The sequence below is a fragment of the Hordeum vulgare genome, chromosome 1H (assembly GCF_904849725.1).
Source record: "Hordeum vulgare subsp. vulgare chromosome 1H, MorexV3_pseudomolecules_assembly, whole genome shotgun sequence".
Classification (NCBI taxonomy): Eukaryota; Viridiplantae; Streptophyta; class Magnoliopsida; order Poales; family Poaceae; genus Hordeum; species Hordeum vulgare.
In genome coordinates, this window is record NC_058518.1 from 125,502 (window position 1) to 139,842 (window position 14,341).

General features: G+C 45.2%; 1 protein-coding gene across 3 annotated transcripts; it reads left to right on the forward strand.

Moving 5' to 3' along the window:
• The first annotated feature begins 6,697 nt into the window (after positions 1-6,697).
• Positions 6,698-13,282, forward strand: LOC123415192. Of its 3 annotated transcripts, none has more exons than XM_045107342.1 (21): positions 6,698-6,997; positions 7,075-7,137; positions 7,479-7,777; positions 7,889-7,988; positions 8,074-8,151; positions 8,242-8,301; positions 8,370-8,474; positions 8,976-9,086; positions 9,768-9,809; positions 9,977-10,087; positions 10,157-10,350; positions 10,556-10,839; positions 10,924-11,045; positions 11,163-11,205; positions 11,305-11,396; positions 11,662-11,710; positions 11,927-11,997; positions 12,086-12,205; positions 12,622-12,710; positions 12,802-12,847; positions 12,956-13,282. In XM_045107342.1, exons 1-21 carry the CDS (start codon positions 6,875-6,877, stop codon positions 13,001-13,003), a joined length of 2,250 nt encoding a protein of 749 aa, XP_044963277.1. In that variant the 5' UTR covers positions 6,698-6,874; the 3' UTR covers positions 13,004-13,282. The 3 variants fall into 3 exon arrangements, with proteins under 3 accessions (XP_044963277.1, XP_044964070.1, XP_044964744.1); XM_045108135.1 differs by having other exon boundaries at positions 10,930-11,045; XM_045108809.1 differs by having other exon boundaries at positions 7,904-7,988.
• The last annotated feature ends 1,059 nt before the right edge of the window (positions 13,283-14,341 follow it).

The following is a 14,341-nucleotide window of genomic DNA, read 5'->3' on the forward strand; positions in this document are numbered from 1 at the left end:
TCCGACATACACGTTTCTGATGACTACACGATAGTTCAGTACAAAATACTTAATGGCTTAGAAGCAAGGCGCCGAAGACGTTTTGAAACGTCACGGAACATGAGAGATGTTCTAAAGAGATGAAATTGTGATTTCATGCTTGTGCCCTTGTTAAGAGGTATGATACCTCCGACAAGATTCTTTGTCCACGAAGTAAAGGAGAAAAGCTCAATCGTTGAGCGTGTGCTCAGATTATCTGAGTACGACAATCGCTTGAGTCAAGTGGGAGTTGATCTTCCAGATAAGATAGTGATGGTTCTCCAAAGTCACTGCCACCAAGTTGTGAGAGCTTCGTGATGAACTATAACATATCAAGGATAGATACAATGATCCTTGAGCGATTCGCGATGTTTGACACTGCGAGAGTAGAAATCAAGAAGGAGCATCAATAGTTGATGGTTAGTAAAACCACTAAGTTTCCAGAAAGGCAAGGGCTAGAAGGGATACTTCGTGAAACGGCAAAGCAGTTGCTGCATTAATGAAGAGACCCTAGATTAAACCCAAGCCCGGGACTAAGTGCTTCTGTTATGAGGGGAACGGTCACTGAGGCGGAGCAACTCTAGATACTTGGTAGATAAGAAGGTTGGCAAAAGTCGAAAGAAGTATATTTGATATACATGATGTTGATGTGTACTTTACTAGTACTCCTAGTAGCGCGAGGGTATTGGATACCGGTTCGGTTGCTAAGTGATTAGTAACACAAAATGAAAGCTACGGCATAAACGGAGACTAGCTAAAGGCGAGGTGACGATACGTGTTGGAAGTGTTTCCAAGGTTGATATGATCAAACGTCGCACGCTCCCTCTACCATCGGGATTGGTGTTAAACCTAAATAATTGTTATTTGGTGCTTGCGTTAAGCATGAACATGATTGGATCGTGTTTATTGCAATACGATTATTCATTTAAATAGAATAATGGTTACTCTATTTGCTTTAATAATCACCTTCAATGGTTTATTGAATCTCGATCGTAGTGTCACACATGTTCATGATATTGGTGCCAAAAGATACGAGGTAACGATGATAGTACCACTTACTTGTGGCACTGCCGCTTGAGTCATGTTGGTATAAATTGCATGAAGAGGCTCCATGCTGATGGATCTTTATACTCACTTGATTTTGAATCACTAGTGACATGCAAATCATACCACATGAGCAAGGCCTTGTTTTCATTGAGATGAAACAAGATAGTAACTTGTTGGAAGTGATGCATTTTGATGTATGCAGTCCAATGGGTGCTGAGGCACGTAGTGGATATCATTATGTTCTTACTTCAATGACGATTTGAGTAGATACAAGAGTATTTACTTAATGAATCACAAGTCTGAAATATTGAAAAGTTCAATTCTGTTTCGGAGTGAAGTTCGTCGTAACAAAAAGATAAACTGTCTACGAGATGATCATAGAAATGAATATCTAAGTTACGAGCTTTGGTACGCAGTTAAGACAATGTGGAAATTGTTTCGCAGTTCATGCCACCTCGAACATCATAGTGTGATGATGTGTCTGAACGTCATAGCCACGCACTATTTGGTATGGTGCATGCTATGATGTCTCTTATCGAATTACCACTATCGTTTATGGGTTATGCATTAGAGACAACCGCATTCACTTTAAATAGGGCACCGCGTATTTCCGTTGAGATGACACGGTATAGACTGAGGTTTAGAGAAATCTAAACTGTCGTTTCTTGAAAGTTTGGGGCTTCGACACTTATGTGAAAAAGTTTCAGTCTGATAAGCTCGAACCCAAAGCGGATAAATGCATCTTCATAGGATATCCAAAATAGTTGGGTACATCTCCTATCTCAGATCCAGAGTAATCCAGGAGTGGATCACTGGACGGCGGTCAAGAATATCCTAAAGTACATGAAAAGGACTAAGGAGATGTTTCTCGTGTATGGAGGTGACGAAGAGCTCGCCGTAAAGGGTTACGTCAATGCAAGCTTTGACACAGATCAGACGACTCTAAGTCGCAGACCGGATATGTATTTATTCTTAATGGGGGTGCGGTAAGCTGGTGCAGTTCCAAGCAAAGCGTCGTAGCAGATTCTACATGTGAAGCGGAGTACATGGCTGTCTCGGAGGCGGCTAAGAAGGGTGTCTGGATGAAGCAGTTCATGACGGATCTTGGAGTAGTGCCAAGCGCATTGAATCTAATAACCTTGTTATGTGACAACACGGGTGCCATTGCCTTAGCAAAGGAACCACGGCTTCACAAGAAGACCAGACACATCAAACGACGCTTCAACCTGATCCGCGAATACGTCGAAGGGGAGGACGTAAATGTTGGGGAACGTCGCATGGGAAACAAAAAATTTCCTACGCGCACGAAGACCTATCATGGTGATGTCCATCTACGAGAGGGGATGAGTGATCTACGTACCCTTGTAGATCGTACAGCAGAAGCGTTATTGAACGCGGTTGATGTAGTGGAACGTCCTCACGTCCCTCGATCCGCCCCGCGAACAATCCCGCGATCAGTCCCACGATCTAGTACCGAACGGACGGCACCTCCGCGTTCAGCACACGTACAGCTCGACGATGATCTCGGCCTTCTTGATCCAGCAAGAGAGACGGAGAGGTAGAAGAGTTCTCCGGCAGCGTGACGGCGCTCCGGAGGTTGGTGATGATCTTGTCTCAGCAGGGCTCCGCCCGAGCTCCGCAGAAACGTGATCTAGAGGAAAAACTATGGAGGTATGTGGTCGGGCAGCCGTGAGAAAGTCGTCTCAAATCTGCCCTAAAAGCTCCATATATATAGGAGGAGGGAGGGGGACCTTGCCTTGGGGTCCAAGGGACCCTCAAGGGGTCGGCCGAGCCAAGGGGGGGAGGACTCCCCCCCCAAACCGAGTTGGACTTGGTTTGGTGGGAGGAGTCCCCCTCCCTTCCCACTTCCTCCCTCTTTTTTTTTCTTTTCCTTTGATTTTCTTTTCTTGGCGCATAGGCCCCCTTGGGGCTGTCCCACCAGCTCACTAAGGGCTGGTGTGTCTCCCCAAAGCCTATGGGCTTCCCCGGGGTGGGTTGCCCCCCCCAGTGAACTCCCGGAACCCATTCGTCATTCCCGGTACATTCCCGGTAACTCCGAAAACCTTCCGGTAATCAAATGAGGTCATCCTATATATCAATCTTCGTTTCCGGACCATTCCGGAAACCCTCGTGACGTCCGTGATCTCATCCGGGACTCCGAACAACATTCGGTAACCAACCATATAACTCAAATACGCATAAAACAACGTCGAACCTTAAGAGTGCAGACCCTGCGGGTTCGAGAACTATGTAGACATGACCCGAGAGACTCCTCAGTCAATATCCAATAGCGGGACCTGGATGCCCATATTGGATCCTACATATTCTACGAAGATCTTATCGTTTGAACCTCAGTGCCAAGGATTCGTATAATCCCGTATGTCATTCCCTTTGTTCTTCGGTATGTTACTTGCCCGAGATTCGATCGTCGGTATCCGCACACCTATTTCAATCTCGTTTACCGGCAAGTCTCTTTACTCGTTCCGTAATACAAGATCCCGCAACTTACACTAAGTTACATTGCTTGCAAGGCTTGTGTGTGATGTTGTATTACCGAGTGGGCCCCGAGATACCTCTCCGTCACACGGAGTGACAAATCCCAGTCTTGATCCATACTAACTCAACTAATACCTTCGGAGATACCTGTAGAGCATCTTTATAGTCACCCAGTTACGTTGCAACGTTTGATACACACAAAGCATTCCTCTGGTGTCAGTGAGTTATATGATCTCATGGTCATAGGAATAAATACTTGACACGCAGAAAACAGTAGCAACAAAATGACATGATCTACATGCTACGTCTATTAGTTTGGGTCTAGTCCATCACGTGATTCTCCCAATGACGTGATCCAGTTATCAAGAACAACACCTTGTTCATAATCAGAAGACACTGACTATCATCGATCAACCGGCTAGCCAACTAGAGGCATGCTAGGGACGGTGTTTTGTCTATGTACCCACACATGTAAATGAGTCTTCATTCAATACAATTATAGCATGGATAATAAACGATTATCTTGATACAGGAATTATAATAATAACTATACATTTATTATTGCCTCTAGGGCATAATTCCAACAGTAAATATATGCAAAGTGCACACGGATCTGAATGTAGCAGACCCGCTGACTAAACCTCTTCCACGGGCAAAGCATGATCAACACCAGAACTGTATGGGTGTTAGATTTATTACAATGTAATTCGCATGATGATGTGAGGGCTAGATTATTGACTCTAGCGCAAGTGGGAGACTGTTGGAATTATGCCCTAGAGGCAATAATAAATATAGTTATTATTATAATTCCTGTATCAAGATAATCATTTATTATCCATGCTATAATTGTATTGAATGAAGACTTATATAAATGTGTGGATACATAGACAAAACACTGTCCCTAGCAAGCCTCTAGTTGGCTAGCCAGTTGATCAAAGATAGTCACGGTCTTCTGATTATGAACAAGGTGTTGTTGCTTGATAACTGGATCACGTCATTAGGAGAATCACGTGATGGACTAGACCCAAACTAATAGACGTAGCATGTTGATCGTATCATTTTGTTGCTAATGTTTTCTGCGTGTCAAGTATTTGTTCCTATGACCATGAGATCATATAACTCACTGACACCGGAGGAATGCTTTGTGTGTATCAAACGTCGCAACGTAACTGGGTGACTATAAAGATGCTCTACAGGTATATCCGAAGGTGTTCGTTGAGTTAGTATGGATCGAGACTGGGATTTTTCACTCCGTGTGACGGAGAGGTATCTCGGGGCCCACTCGGTAATACAACATCACACACAAGCCTTGCAAGCAATGTGACTTAGTGTAAGTTGCGGGATCTTGTATTACGGAACGAGTAAAGAGACTTGCCGGTAAACGAGATTGAAATAGGTATGCGGATACTGACTATCGAATCTCGGGCAAGTAACATACCGAAGGACAAAGGGAATGACATACGGGATTATATGAATCCTTGGCACTGAGGTTCAAACGATAAGATCTTCGTAGAATATGTGGGATCCAATATGGGCATCCAGGTCCCGCTATTGGATATTGACCGAGGAGTCACTCGGGTCATGTCTACATAGTTCTCGAACCCGCAGGGTCTGCACACTTAAGGTTCGACGTTGTTTTATGCGTATTTAAGTTATATGGTTGGTTACCGAATGTTGTTCGGAGTCCCGGATGAGATCACGGACGTCACGAGGGTTTCCGGAATGGTCCGGAAACGAAGATTGATATATAGGATGACCTCATTTGATTACCGGAAGGTTTTCGGAGTTACCGGGAATGTACCGGGAATGACGAATGGGTTCCGGGTGTTCACCGGGGGGGGCAACCCACCCCGGGGAAGCCCATAGGCCTTGGGGGTGGCGCACCAGCCCTTAGTGGGCTCGTGGGACAGCCCAAGAAGGCCCTATGCGCCATAGGAAGAAAATCAAAGAGAAAAGAAAAAAAAGAGGAGGTGGGAAAAAGGGGAAGGACTCCTCCTTCCAAACCTAGTTGGATTCGGTTTGGAAGGGGAGGACTCCCCCCTTGGCTCGGCCGAACCCCTTGGGGGTCCTTGGACCCCAAGGCAAGGCTCCCCCTCTTCCCCCTATATATACGGAGGTTTTAGGGCTGATTTGAGACAACTTTGCCACGGCAGCCCGACCACATATCTCCACGGTTTTACCTCTAGATCGCGTTTCTGCGGAGCTCGGGTAGAGCCATGCTGAGATTGGATCACCACCAACCTCCGGAGCGCCGCCACCCTGCCGGAGAACTCATCTACCTCTTCGTCTCTCTTGCTGGATCAAGAAGGCCGAGATCATCGTCGAGCTGTACGTGTGCTGAACGCGGAGGTGCCGTCCGTTCGGCACTAGATCGTGGGACTGATCGCGGGACGGTTCGCGGGGCGGATCGAGGGACGTGAGGACGTTCCACTACATCAACCGCGTTTCTTAACGCTTCTGCTGTACGATCTACAAGGGTACGTAGATCACTCATCCCCTCTCGTAGATGGACATGACCATGATAGGTCTTCGTGCGCGTAGGAAATTTTTTGTTTCCCAGGCGACGTTCCCCAACAGAGACGGGCCCGGCCTAATCGTGCCCGGGCCAGGCACGAGCACGCCATGGGCCGTGCCCGGGCCGCCACCCCCAGCCCGCGTGCCAGCCCGGCACGACACGATTAGGAGGCGCGAGAGCGAGCGAGTCAGGCGTGGCGGGTGGGAGACGCGGCCGCGCGGGACTCGGGAGATTTGAGGGGGGCGGGCGCGGGAGATTTGTTTGAGGGAGCGGGGCACGCGGGAGATTTGGGGCCGACGCGGTGCTCGAGGGAGCGGGGCAGGAGCGCTGCGCTCGAGGCGGCTAGCTGGCGGGCGGAAGGAAGGGGGCGGGAGTTTTTTCAGGGTTTCTTCGTGAGGCACGGCCGCACGGGAGTTTTTGCAGTGACGGAAGATTAGCGTGCCGCGGGCCGACCCGACTAGGCAACGTGTCGTGTTTGGGCCTGGACCCGGGCACGCGGGCCGACACGGCACGACCCGTATATTAATTGGGCTCAGGCGGGCCGGCCCGTTTGGCCAGGTATGCGGTGCGGTGTGAGTGAGTGAGGCATCATTCTTCCCTTTCCTTTCCTCCTTGTGTGTGTGTCTCGTTTCATTCGAATCACGGAACCACTCGACGAGACGAGACGAGACGGGGAGCGAATCCATCCCCAATCCCACGCAGCGCAGCCACTGGAGGAGGCCACCGCATCTCCTAGGGTTTCATTCGCCTCCCCCCACCCACATCTCGCCCCCCCGCATCTCCAATCCAGCCAGGGGCATGGCCGACGCCGACGACCTGCTGGCCCGGAGGCTCGACTCGGACGCCGACGCCGACGGCACCAGCAACCTCTTCCAGGTCATGCGCGCCGTCGAGGACGCCGAGGCAACAATCCGACACCAGGTCAGGTCCTCTCTCTCACCGTTTCCATTCTATTTATCCCCCTCCTTCCATTACTACTCACTCACTCACTCACGCAGCTGGAGGAGAACAGCCGCCTCAAGGAAGAGCTGATGCGCAAGACCACAGAGCTCAACATCATCGTAAACACATCCATCCAACCAATCTCTCACCTCCGCATTACTCTCTTCTTTTTCTTTTCTTTTCTTTTGTTCTGTTCTGTTCTGTTCTGTTCTGTTTCATACACCACTCACTAGCTAGCGCTACTACATACATGGTCCTCTGCTAGTATTCGCCACCTTACCTTATTATTATTGACGCTCAACACTGCCCCCCATATAACCAATCAACCAACGCTTCCCCTCTTTTATTCACTTATATAAGACCAGATTTTACCAACTTCACCTTACACAATGAAATCAATGCCTACATTTTCTTCCCATGTCCACACAGAGACACTAACTTTTTTATCTGCTGCTGCCAGAGGTCAGAGGCCGCAAACCAAACTTCTTCAGGCGGCCTGGATCAGGACCGTGCCGTCGAGCCCTACGGAAACTCGGACGGGAATAACATGTCGTCGGATGACCAAAGGTTGCTCCGCAACTCTTCTTCCCTGCCGGCTTCTTCTCAACCCACTCTGCCTGGCCATCACAATCGGGAGTACCTGGATGGAGACCAGCCCGGTGGCATGTCCCGAAAGCCGTCAGGGGAGCACATCGCTGCCGAGGCTGGCGTGCGATCTCACTTCTCTACACCGTCGTCGCGTTCCCTCTCGCCGACTAGGTACTGCCACAACGTGTTTAGCGCCACTTAAAAAAAATAACAAAAACGTTTTCCATCACTGTATCAGTATGTATGCATCTTTTTGCCTGAAACAGCTTTGTTACGGAAAAGAGCCTTTCCTTTCAGGCACCGCAAAGAAGGAGAGTACGATTCCAGGCTCAACTTAGCTGGGCAAGGTATGGAGATGACCTCAAACATCATCTGGAAGCAGGTACACATATAACTCGCCTGGCCCGTACTGCCGCGCGCGCGCGTATGTCATCCGGTGGTCCTCATAAATCTAGTTCCTTGCACAGGATCTCCTTGTTAAGGTTAAAGAACATGAAGAAGAGATTGCACACTTAAGAAGGCATCTTGCTGACTACTCGGTGAAGGTACCGTGCATACAAAACAGTTGTTACCTTGTTTATCCCTTCCACTTCCTGTGGTTTTTGCTCGCTCTGATTTCTCGTGCTTCTTGATAGGAAGCCAAAATACTTAATGAGAAACATGTTCTGGAAAAGCGCATTGCATATATGCGAATGGTAAATGTCTTAATCTTATCAGGTTAAAATACCATCTTGTAGCTAATTCCATGACACATTGTTCTCAGGCATTTGATCAGCAGCAACAAGATTTGGTTGATGCTGCATCAAAAGCTTTATCTTATAGGCAAGACATCATCGAAGAGAACATCCGTCTGACATACGCATTGCAGGTAACTTTCGTCGCTGTTATACTTTCTCTTAAAATTCAGAGAGGCAGTTAATATTTCTTTTCAGTACTGAACTGATGTTGCACTGATGTGCTTGATTCAACCTTACTGTACGTCTAGAACCATTTGGAGGCATTTGTTTCTGATAGAGCTAGTTTTCCTGTGTGAAATGAAGCATTTATAAAATAAAACTGAACTTCATCTCTGCTCCACAAAGCTCCAAATAAGTGTAGGTGACTTTCATGACCTCCGTGTATATACAGAGTAATACTGGAACCTATGTTGCCAGGACGTAGTCAAATAAATTATTATAAAACCGGCCAGTAACACTGGAACCACCCAGAGAATAGGAAAACTGGGGCGTTAGTCTCTTGCTCTATTAGCCATTTCTATTAGAAGCTTATTTTATATGGTGTTATGACTTATGAGTCCCCTTATCTTCTTGAATTGTTCTTTGTTTAGTTTGGTGATGTAATGCTGAAATGTACCTTTTGTAATCTACAGGCAGCACATCAAGAGAGATCAACTTTCGTATCTTCTTTATTGCCTATTCTGTCAGAATATAACCTGCAGCCTTCTGTTCATGATGCTCAATCAATTGTTGGCAATCTCAAGGTATGTACCCCTTTTCAGTTACCATATGTGTGCCGACATTTTGCTTATTTTGGACTTGATTAAATTCCAATTTTCACCAAATAAGCTCGTACGACGTGGAGCCATTGATCAGGTAGTTAGTAATGAAATTTAGGTGTAGTAAGAGAGAGCCAACTATCTTCTCAATAGGGATTCTATGTGATGTGATGTAGGCTATACAGATTATTTAACAGACAACAAACACCTACGATTTCTAACTTAGAGGTTTGTGCTTGGCTTAAGAGAAAAAGGACTGCCTGCTCCAACCAAACCTCTTAACGGAATGCTTTCAACTGGCCGGTTTAGAGGGCCGGCCAAAAAATCTCTGGTAACCAAGGCAGAGCGCACCGCGTCAATTTAAGCTCCTTAATAATGTTCCGCCTCGAATTTCACTCTTGTGCGCATGTGTCTACAAGGGTAAATGCGGGATGGCCAGGCAGGGAAGGGGTTTACTTTTCTGGACTTACATATCGGTCTGCACGATATTTTTCCCCGGCCCTGTCGACCGGTTCGGATACCGGAGGGAGTATAAAGCTATGAGCTAACTTTACTTTACATTCTCTTTTGTTTATTGCCACTATATACGGCTCCTTTTGCTCCTTGCTTTGTTGAACCTGGGCCTGTATTACATAACTTTCTATTAAGACTGCCTTTTTTTTGTAGGTTTTGTTTACGCATTTGCAAGAGAAACTCATTATTTCTGAGGTGAGTCACAATGAGCTTTGGTTGGAGTTTGCTCTTGAGAGTTAAGACAGTAGCTTATATGGACCTACCTCCTGGCCAGTAGTGGGATTGTTATGCTTCAGAGCTTAGTGATGATTTTCTCTCACAGAACTTTGAAGTTGCCTTGTGTGCAAACTTGGATGGTGCAGGAGAAACTGAAGGAATCACAGTACCAGATTACTCCTTGGCGTGCCGAATCTTCAAATAATACAAGTGGTCCTGCGCAGTCACCTCCTCCTGGAAATGCATTGGTGGCTTCTGTATGACTCCACACTGCTTTGTCCTTTACTCTTTGGGTGGATGGATATTCTAACTTTTCACATTTGCAGAGCCAACCCAGCCTTGCCATTGTGCCCCAGCAACCATATTCTCATGTACAATCTCCAATTTCTTCTCCCGTTCGAGCTAGACGGGATTGGGATTTACTGGCAAATGACAACCGACAGGTCATCCCAGCCGAGGCTGCCGCGACAAATACAGAGCATGGCAATGCTGGAAGTGGAAGGGCCTCTCCTCCAAGCAGGTTATTACTGTTCTATTAAGAGCTCAGCATGACAACTTCCCTAGCTTTTTATAGCACTCTTTATCTGTATCATCTGTAATTCATGCTCCCCTTTTGCTGACATATCTATCTTTTATGATCACATTTTGTTAGTTTTGTATTTTTCAGCTACAGAGCATGGCAAAGTTGGTTGTCTTACTGGGTCTTTCTTCTCGTGTTTATGCAGCAACCAAATTACCAAGGATGTTTCAGCACAAGGAACTGAGCGTGATTCTCGTGCTGTACGATTTAGCTTTGAATCTGAGGATCAAAACCCATCATTCACAAACCTTGTTAGGAGTGACGCATCAGAAAACCTGGAGGGAGCTGAAACCCAAGCTTCACAAGAACCTCCTGCAGAGTGGGGTCCTGAAGGCGGACCTAGCTTGGCATCTGGCCCTGACGATGGCAACTTGCCTTACCCTTATCTTCCTACTGTCCTTGAGGAGCCTAGCACTTCTTTCTCTGAAGGTGTTAGATAATTGTGATTTATGCAATTTCATTCTCCTTATTTCTTCTGCCCTGATGGTAAACATTATTTTCATGAATATGCAGTTGCAGAGGATGACCCACTGCCAGCCATAGATGGGCTAAGAATCACAGGTGAAGCTTTTCCTGGAAAAGAACTTCAAGCAAGTGGGTATTCCATCAACGGGACCACGAGTTGTAATTTTGAGGTGCGGTTTATAGTTGTGGTTCAACATGCTCTGACATTCTATCAAATTCCTTTCTTTTTTGAGCTTGTTGTTAGTTTGCTACAATTTAAATGTTTGCAAAAATAATTGTGCATGCAGTGGGTACGCCATTTGGAAGATGGATCGGTGAATTACATAGAAGGTATTATGTTTTCACCTGCTGCAAGGAAGCTGTTGTTGTATTTTATTTTTGTGTATACTACAACAAAAGGGAAACAAAAATTACCGTTGCCTGGTGTAGGTGCAAAACAGCCCACATATTTAGTTACTGCTGATGATGTGGACTCTTTACTAGCCATAGAGGTCCAACCTCTAGATGACCGGAAAAGAAAGGTAAATCCTCTTGTCTGATATTCATAAGTGGAGAACCAATAGCTTGATCTGGTTTTGTTCACAGAGCAGATTCTATAGTTTGAGAATCATATACTATATGCCCTCGGTATGGATTAGTCTCAGTATCCGTTGCTAAATTAGTAAGGCACCCAGGCATAGTTGTTTGTTTGGAAACTATGAAAGTGTTGACCGTCGTAACTTTCCGTAGGACACTCGTAATATATAACTATATCTGAAGCATTTCTTCATCTCTTTTGTTTTGTAGGGGGAGATTGTGAAGGTTTATGCTAATGAGCAGAGAAAAATTACATGTGGTGAGTTTGTTGAGAAGATATTTGTATCTTTGGTAGATGGCAGAAACTTTTGCATGCCTGTTATGTTGTAGTTGATGAAGTATATGAGCTTAGTGCCCCCCTAAGAATTCCTAAAATAATGTTGGTTCTGTGCTGGTTGTTCTTAAGTAGAACAAGTCAACAACAGAAAATATTAGAAGAACCATATTGCTGAGTACAGAATCATTATCCGCGCAGATCCAGAAATGAAGGAGCTCATCAAGAAAATTCTTTCCGTTGGGCATGTGTCGTATGAAGTTCTACTACCTGTATGCCTTCGTTTCTCTGTTACAGGCTTGCCAAAACTCGCTGCACCTTTTTTATGTCATGTAACCATCGAAAAACTTGAGCATGCAGGTTAGATTTATAGATATGTGGGAACCTGCGGTATTGGCCATAAAGAGGGAAGGCTACAGCATCAAGTGTAATGGACAGCGTGGTGTCGTTATCACAGAGAAGTTCCAGCAAGCTACAGCCGTATGTTTCCTTCCAAAAAACCAATTCCCTTCAAATTACTCTCTACCTTCTGGTTATACTCTGCTACAGCTGTAAGATAACCAAGTATTTGCATTGTCTGCATGGAATTTAAATCATCATACTATTCCACAGAAAGTACTTTGGTAAAATTCCATGTGTTTAGTAGGTTTCCTGAATGTAACAAAAGTGACTGGCCAGATTAGGAGGTCAGGCCGCACTAAACCGAACACTTCCTTGTGTGTGGCTGGGGATAGTAATTATTTCCTAGCTTTCCTTATACATGACCATACTTGTGGTTGTGGGTTCTCGAATGATTAACTTAAGTTTAGACTGCGTTGCCTTTTCAGCATACAGATCTGAGAAGCATTTTCAGTATAGAGATCTGAGAAGTAATGTTGTACTGCATTTATTTGCAGATCAATATCCCTTATGGGCATCCTACCGAGTTTTCGATCCAGTCTGCTGACGGTGCCGAGTACAATCTCAAGCCTGGAGAAAACTCCCCGTGAGTTTGAGTTTCGATACCAAGTCAACACTCTCTTATATGTTATACGCGTGTGTTAATGGTCAAGTGATGAGAGAGACACACTCTGCAGGTCACGGGATAGCATCGTGCTGATTCTGCGGCTCTTTAGAATGAAGGTGCGTGCCATGTTTCGTGTCATGTACCGTGCTTTGATTTGTGTGTGCGTGTGGTACGTCGAGTGGATGCACTTGGGAGTTAATGTGACATGTTTTTGGTGTGTGCAGGCTGTTGAGAAGAGCAAAGGAAGGAAGAAAGGCATCTTCTTCAAGTAGTGTGGAGTCGATGAGAGTGTTGTTTGCTTGCTTGTAGCTGGGTATTTATTTATTTGGCCGTGGTCGTACCGAGATTATTATTGGTTGTAGACAGGGAAATCAAGGAGGATTAGGTGGTAAGTAGGTAGCTAACTAGCAATTTCTGGCTTCTCATTCATGTGATGTATTATATTTATTGTTACGGACTTACAGTTTATATTGTATCTATCATCTCTCTGTTTGTCACTCTTCCATGTGTGTAAAGGAAGTAAGAAATATGCATATGGTTGAATTATTCAATTTTGTGTTGTCTGGGTTTTGTATAACCAATGCAGTATAGATAGATCTCAAAGCAAATATTCTAAGCAAAGCAAATTTGAAATTTTATTTCTTTGAATCACGAAATAGCTAAGGATCGAACTAAGTTAGATAGTAATGGTAAAGGTGATGGTGATACGATACCGGGCACCTCCCACAAGCTAAGGGTGGTGCCCATACCCATGTACTCAGGTGTCCCTCTTGGTTGATGGTGGTGATGATGCAGCGTCATTCTTCTTCTTCAGCTTATGTTTGAGGATAAATTTTTTCTCTCTCAAGACAACGTTTTTTTTTTTTTGCTCAAGCTTCAATATCTTTTTGCATAGTGTCACCTTGCTTTCCTGCAAAAAAGGGACGGTATAAATTGGATCTTAGATTTGTTTACTCCATTTGGGAGGCTTGACTTCTTGAATTTCATGTGCATATTTCCAGGCTGAGGCTTAAGAACTTCATTTTCATCTGAACCGGCATATTTCGTTTCCTCTCAATCAACATCCTCCTCCTCATCTATGGACCATAGGTAGGGATAGATGTTCCCAAAGATCTTTGGATCTGCAACATAGTGAGACACATAGCTCTCTCCATTTGAATCATGTGTTGACATATTTTTAGATCTGCCAAAAAAATAGCACGAAACAAGAAGAGGGGAGAAACTCGCGACGTGGTGGTCAAAGCATACGGTAATATATATAATAAATTTTTCTAGGTCAGAATACGTGCTCGAGAAGAAAACGGAGTCCGGTAGGCACACGAGGGCCCGACAAGCCATCAGGGCGCGTTGAGGGGGTGGACGCGTCATGTTGGCTTGTGCCTCCCTCATGGGTCCCACGGACTCCTTTTTATTTTTGGAATTTTTCTAAAATACCAAAACCAACAGAATATATTTTTTGAAATTTTTGAAGTCGGTGTTCTTACCGTCTGATACGTCTCCAACGTATCTATAATTTTTTATTGTTTCATGCTATTATGTTATCATTTTAGAACACTTTTTAGGCACTTATCTATCGATTTATATTATTTTTGAACACTAAACTATTGACC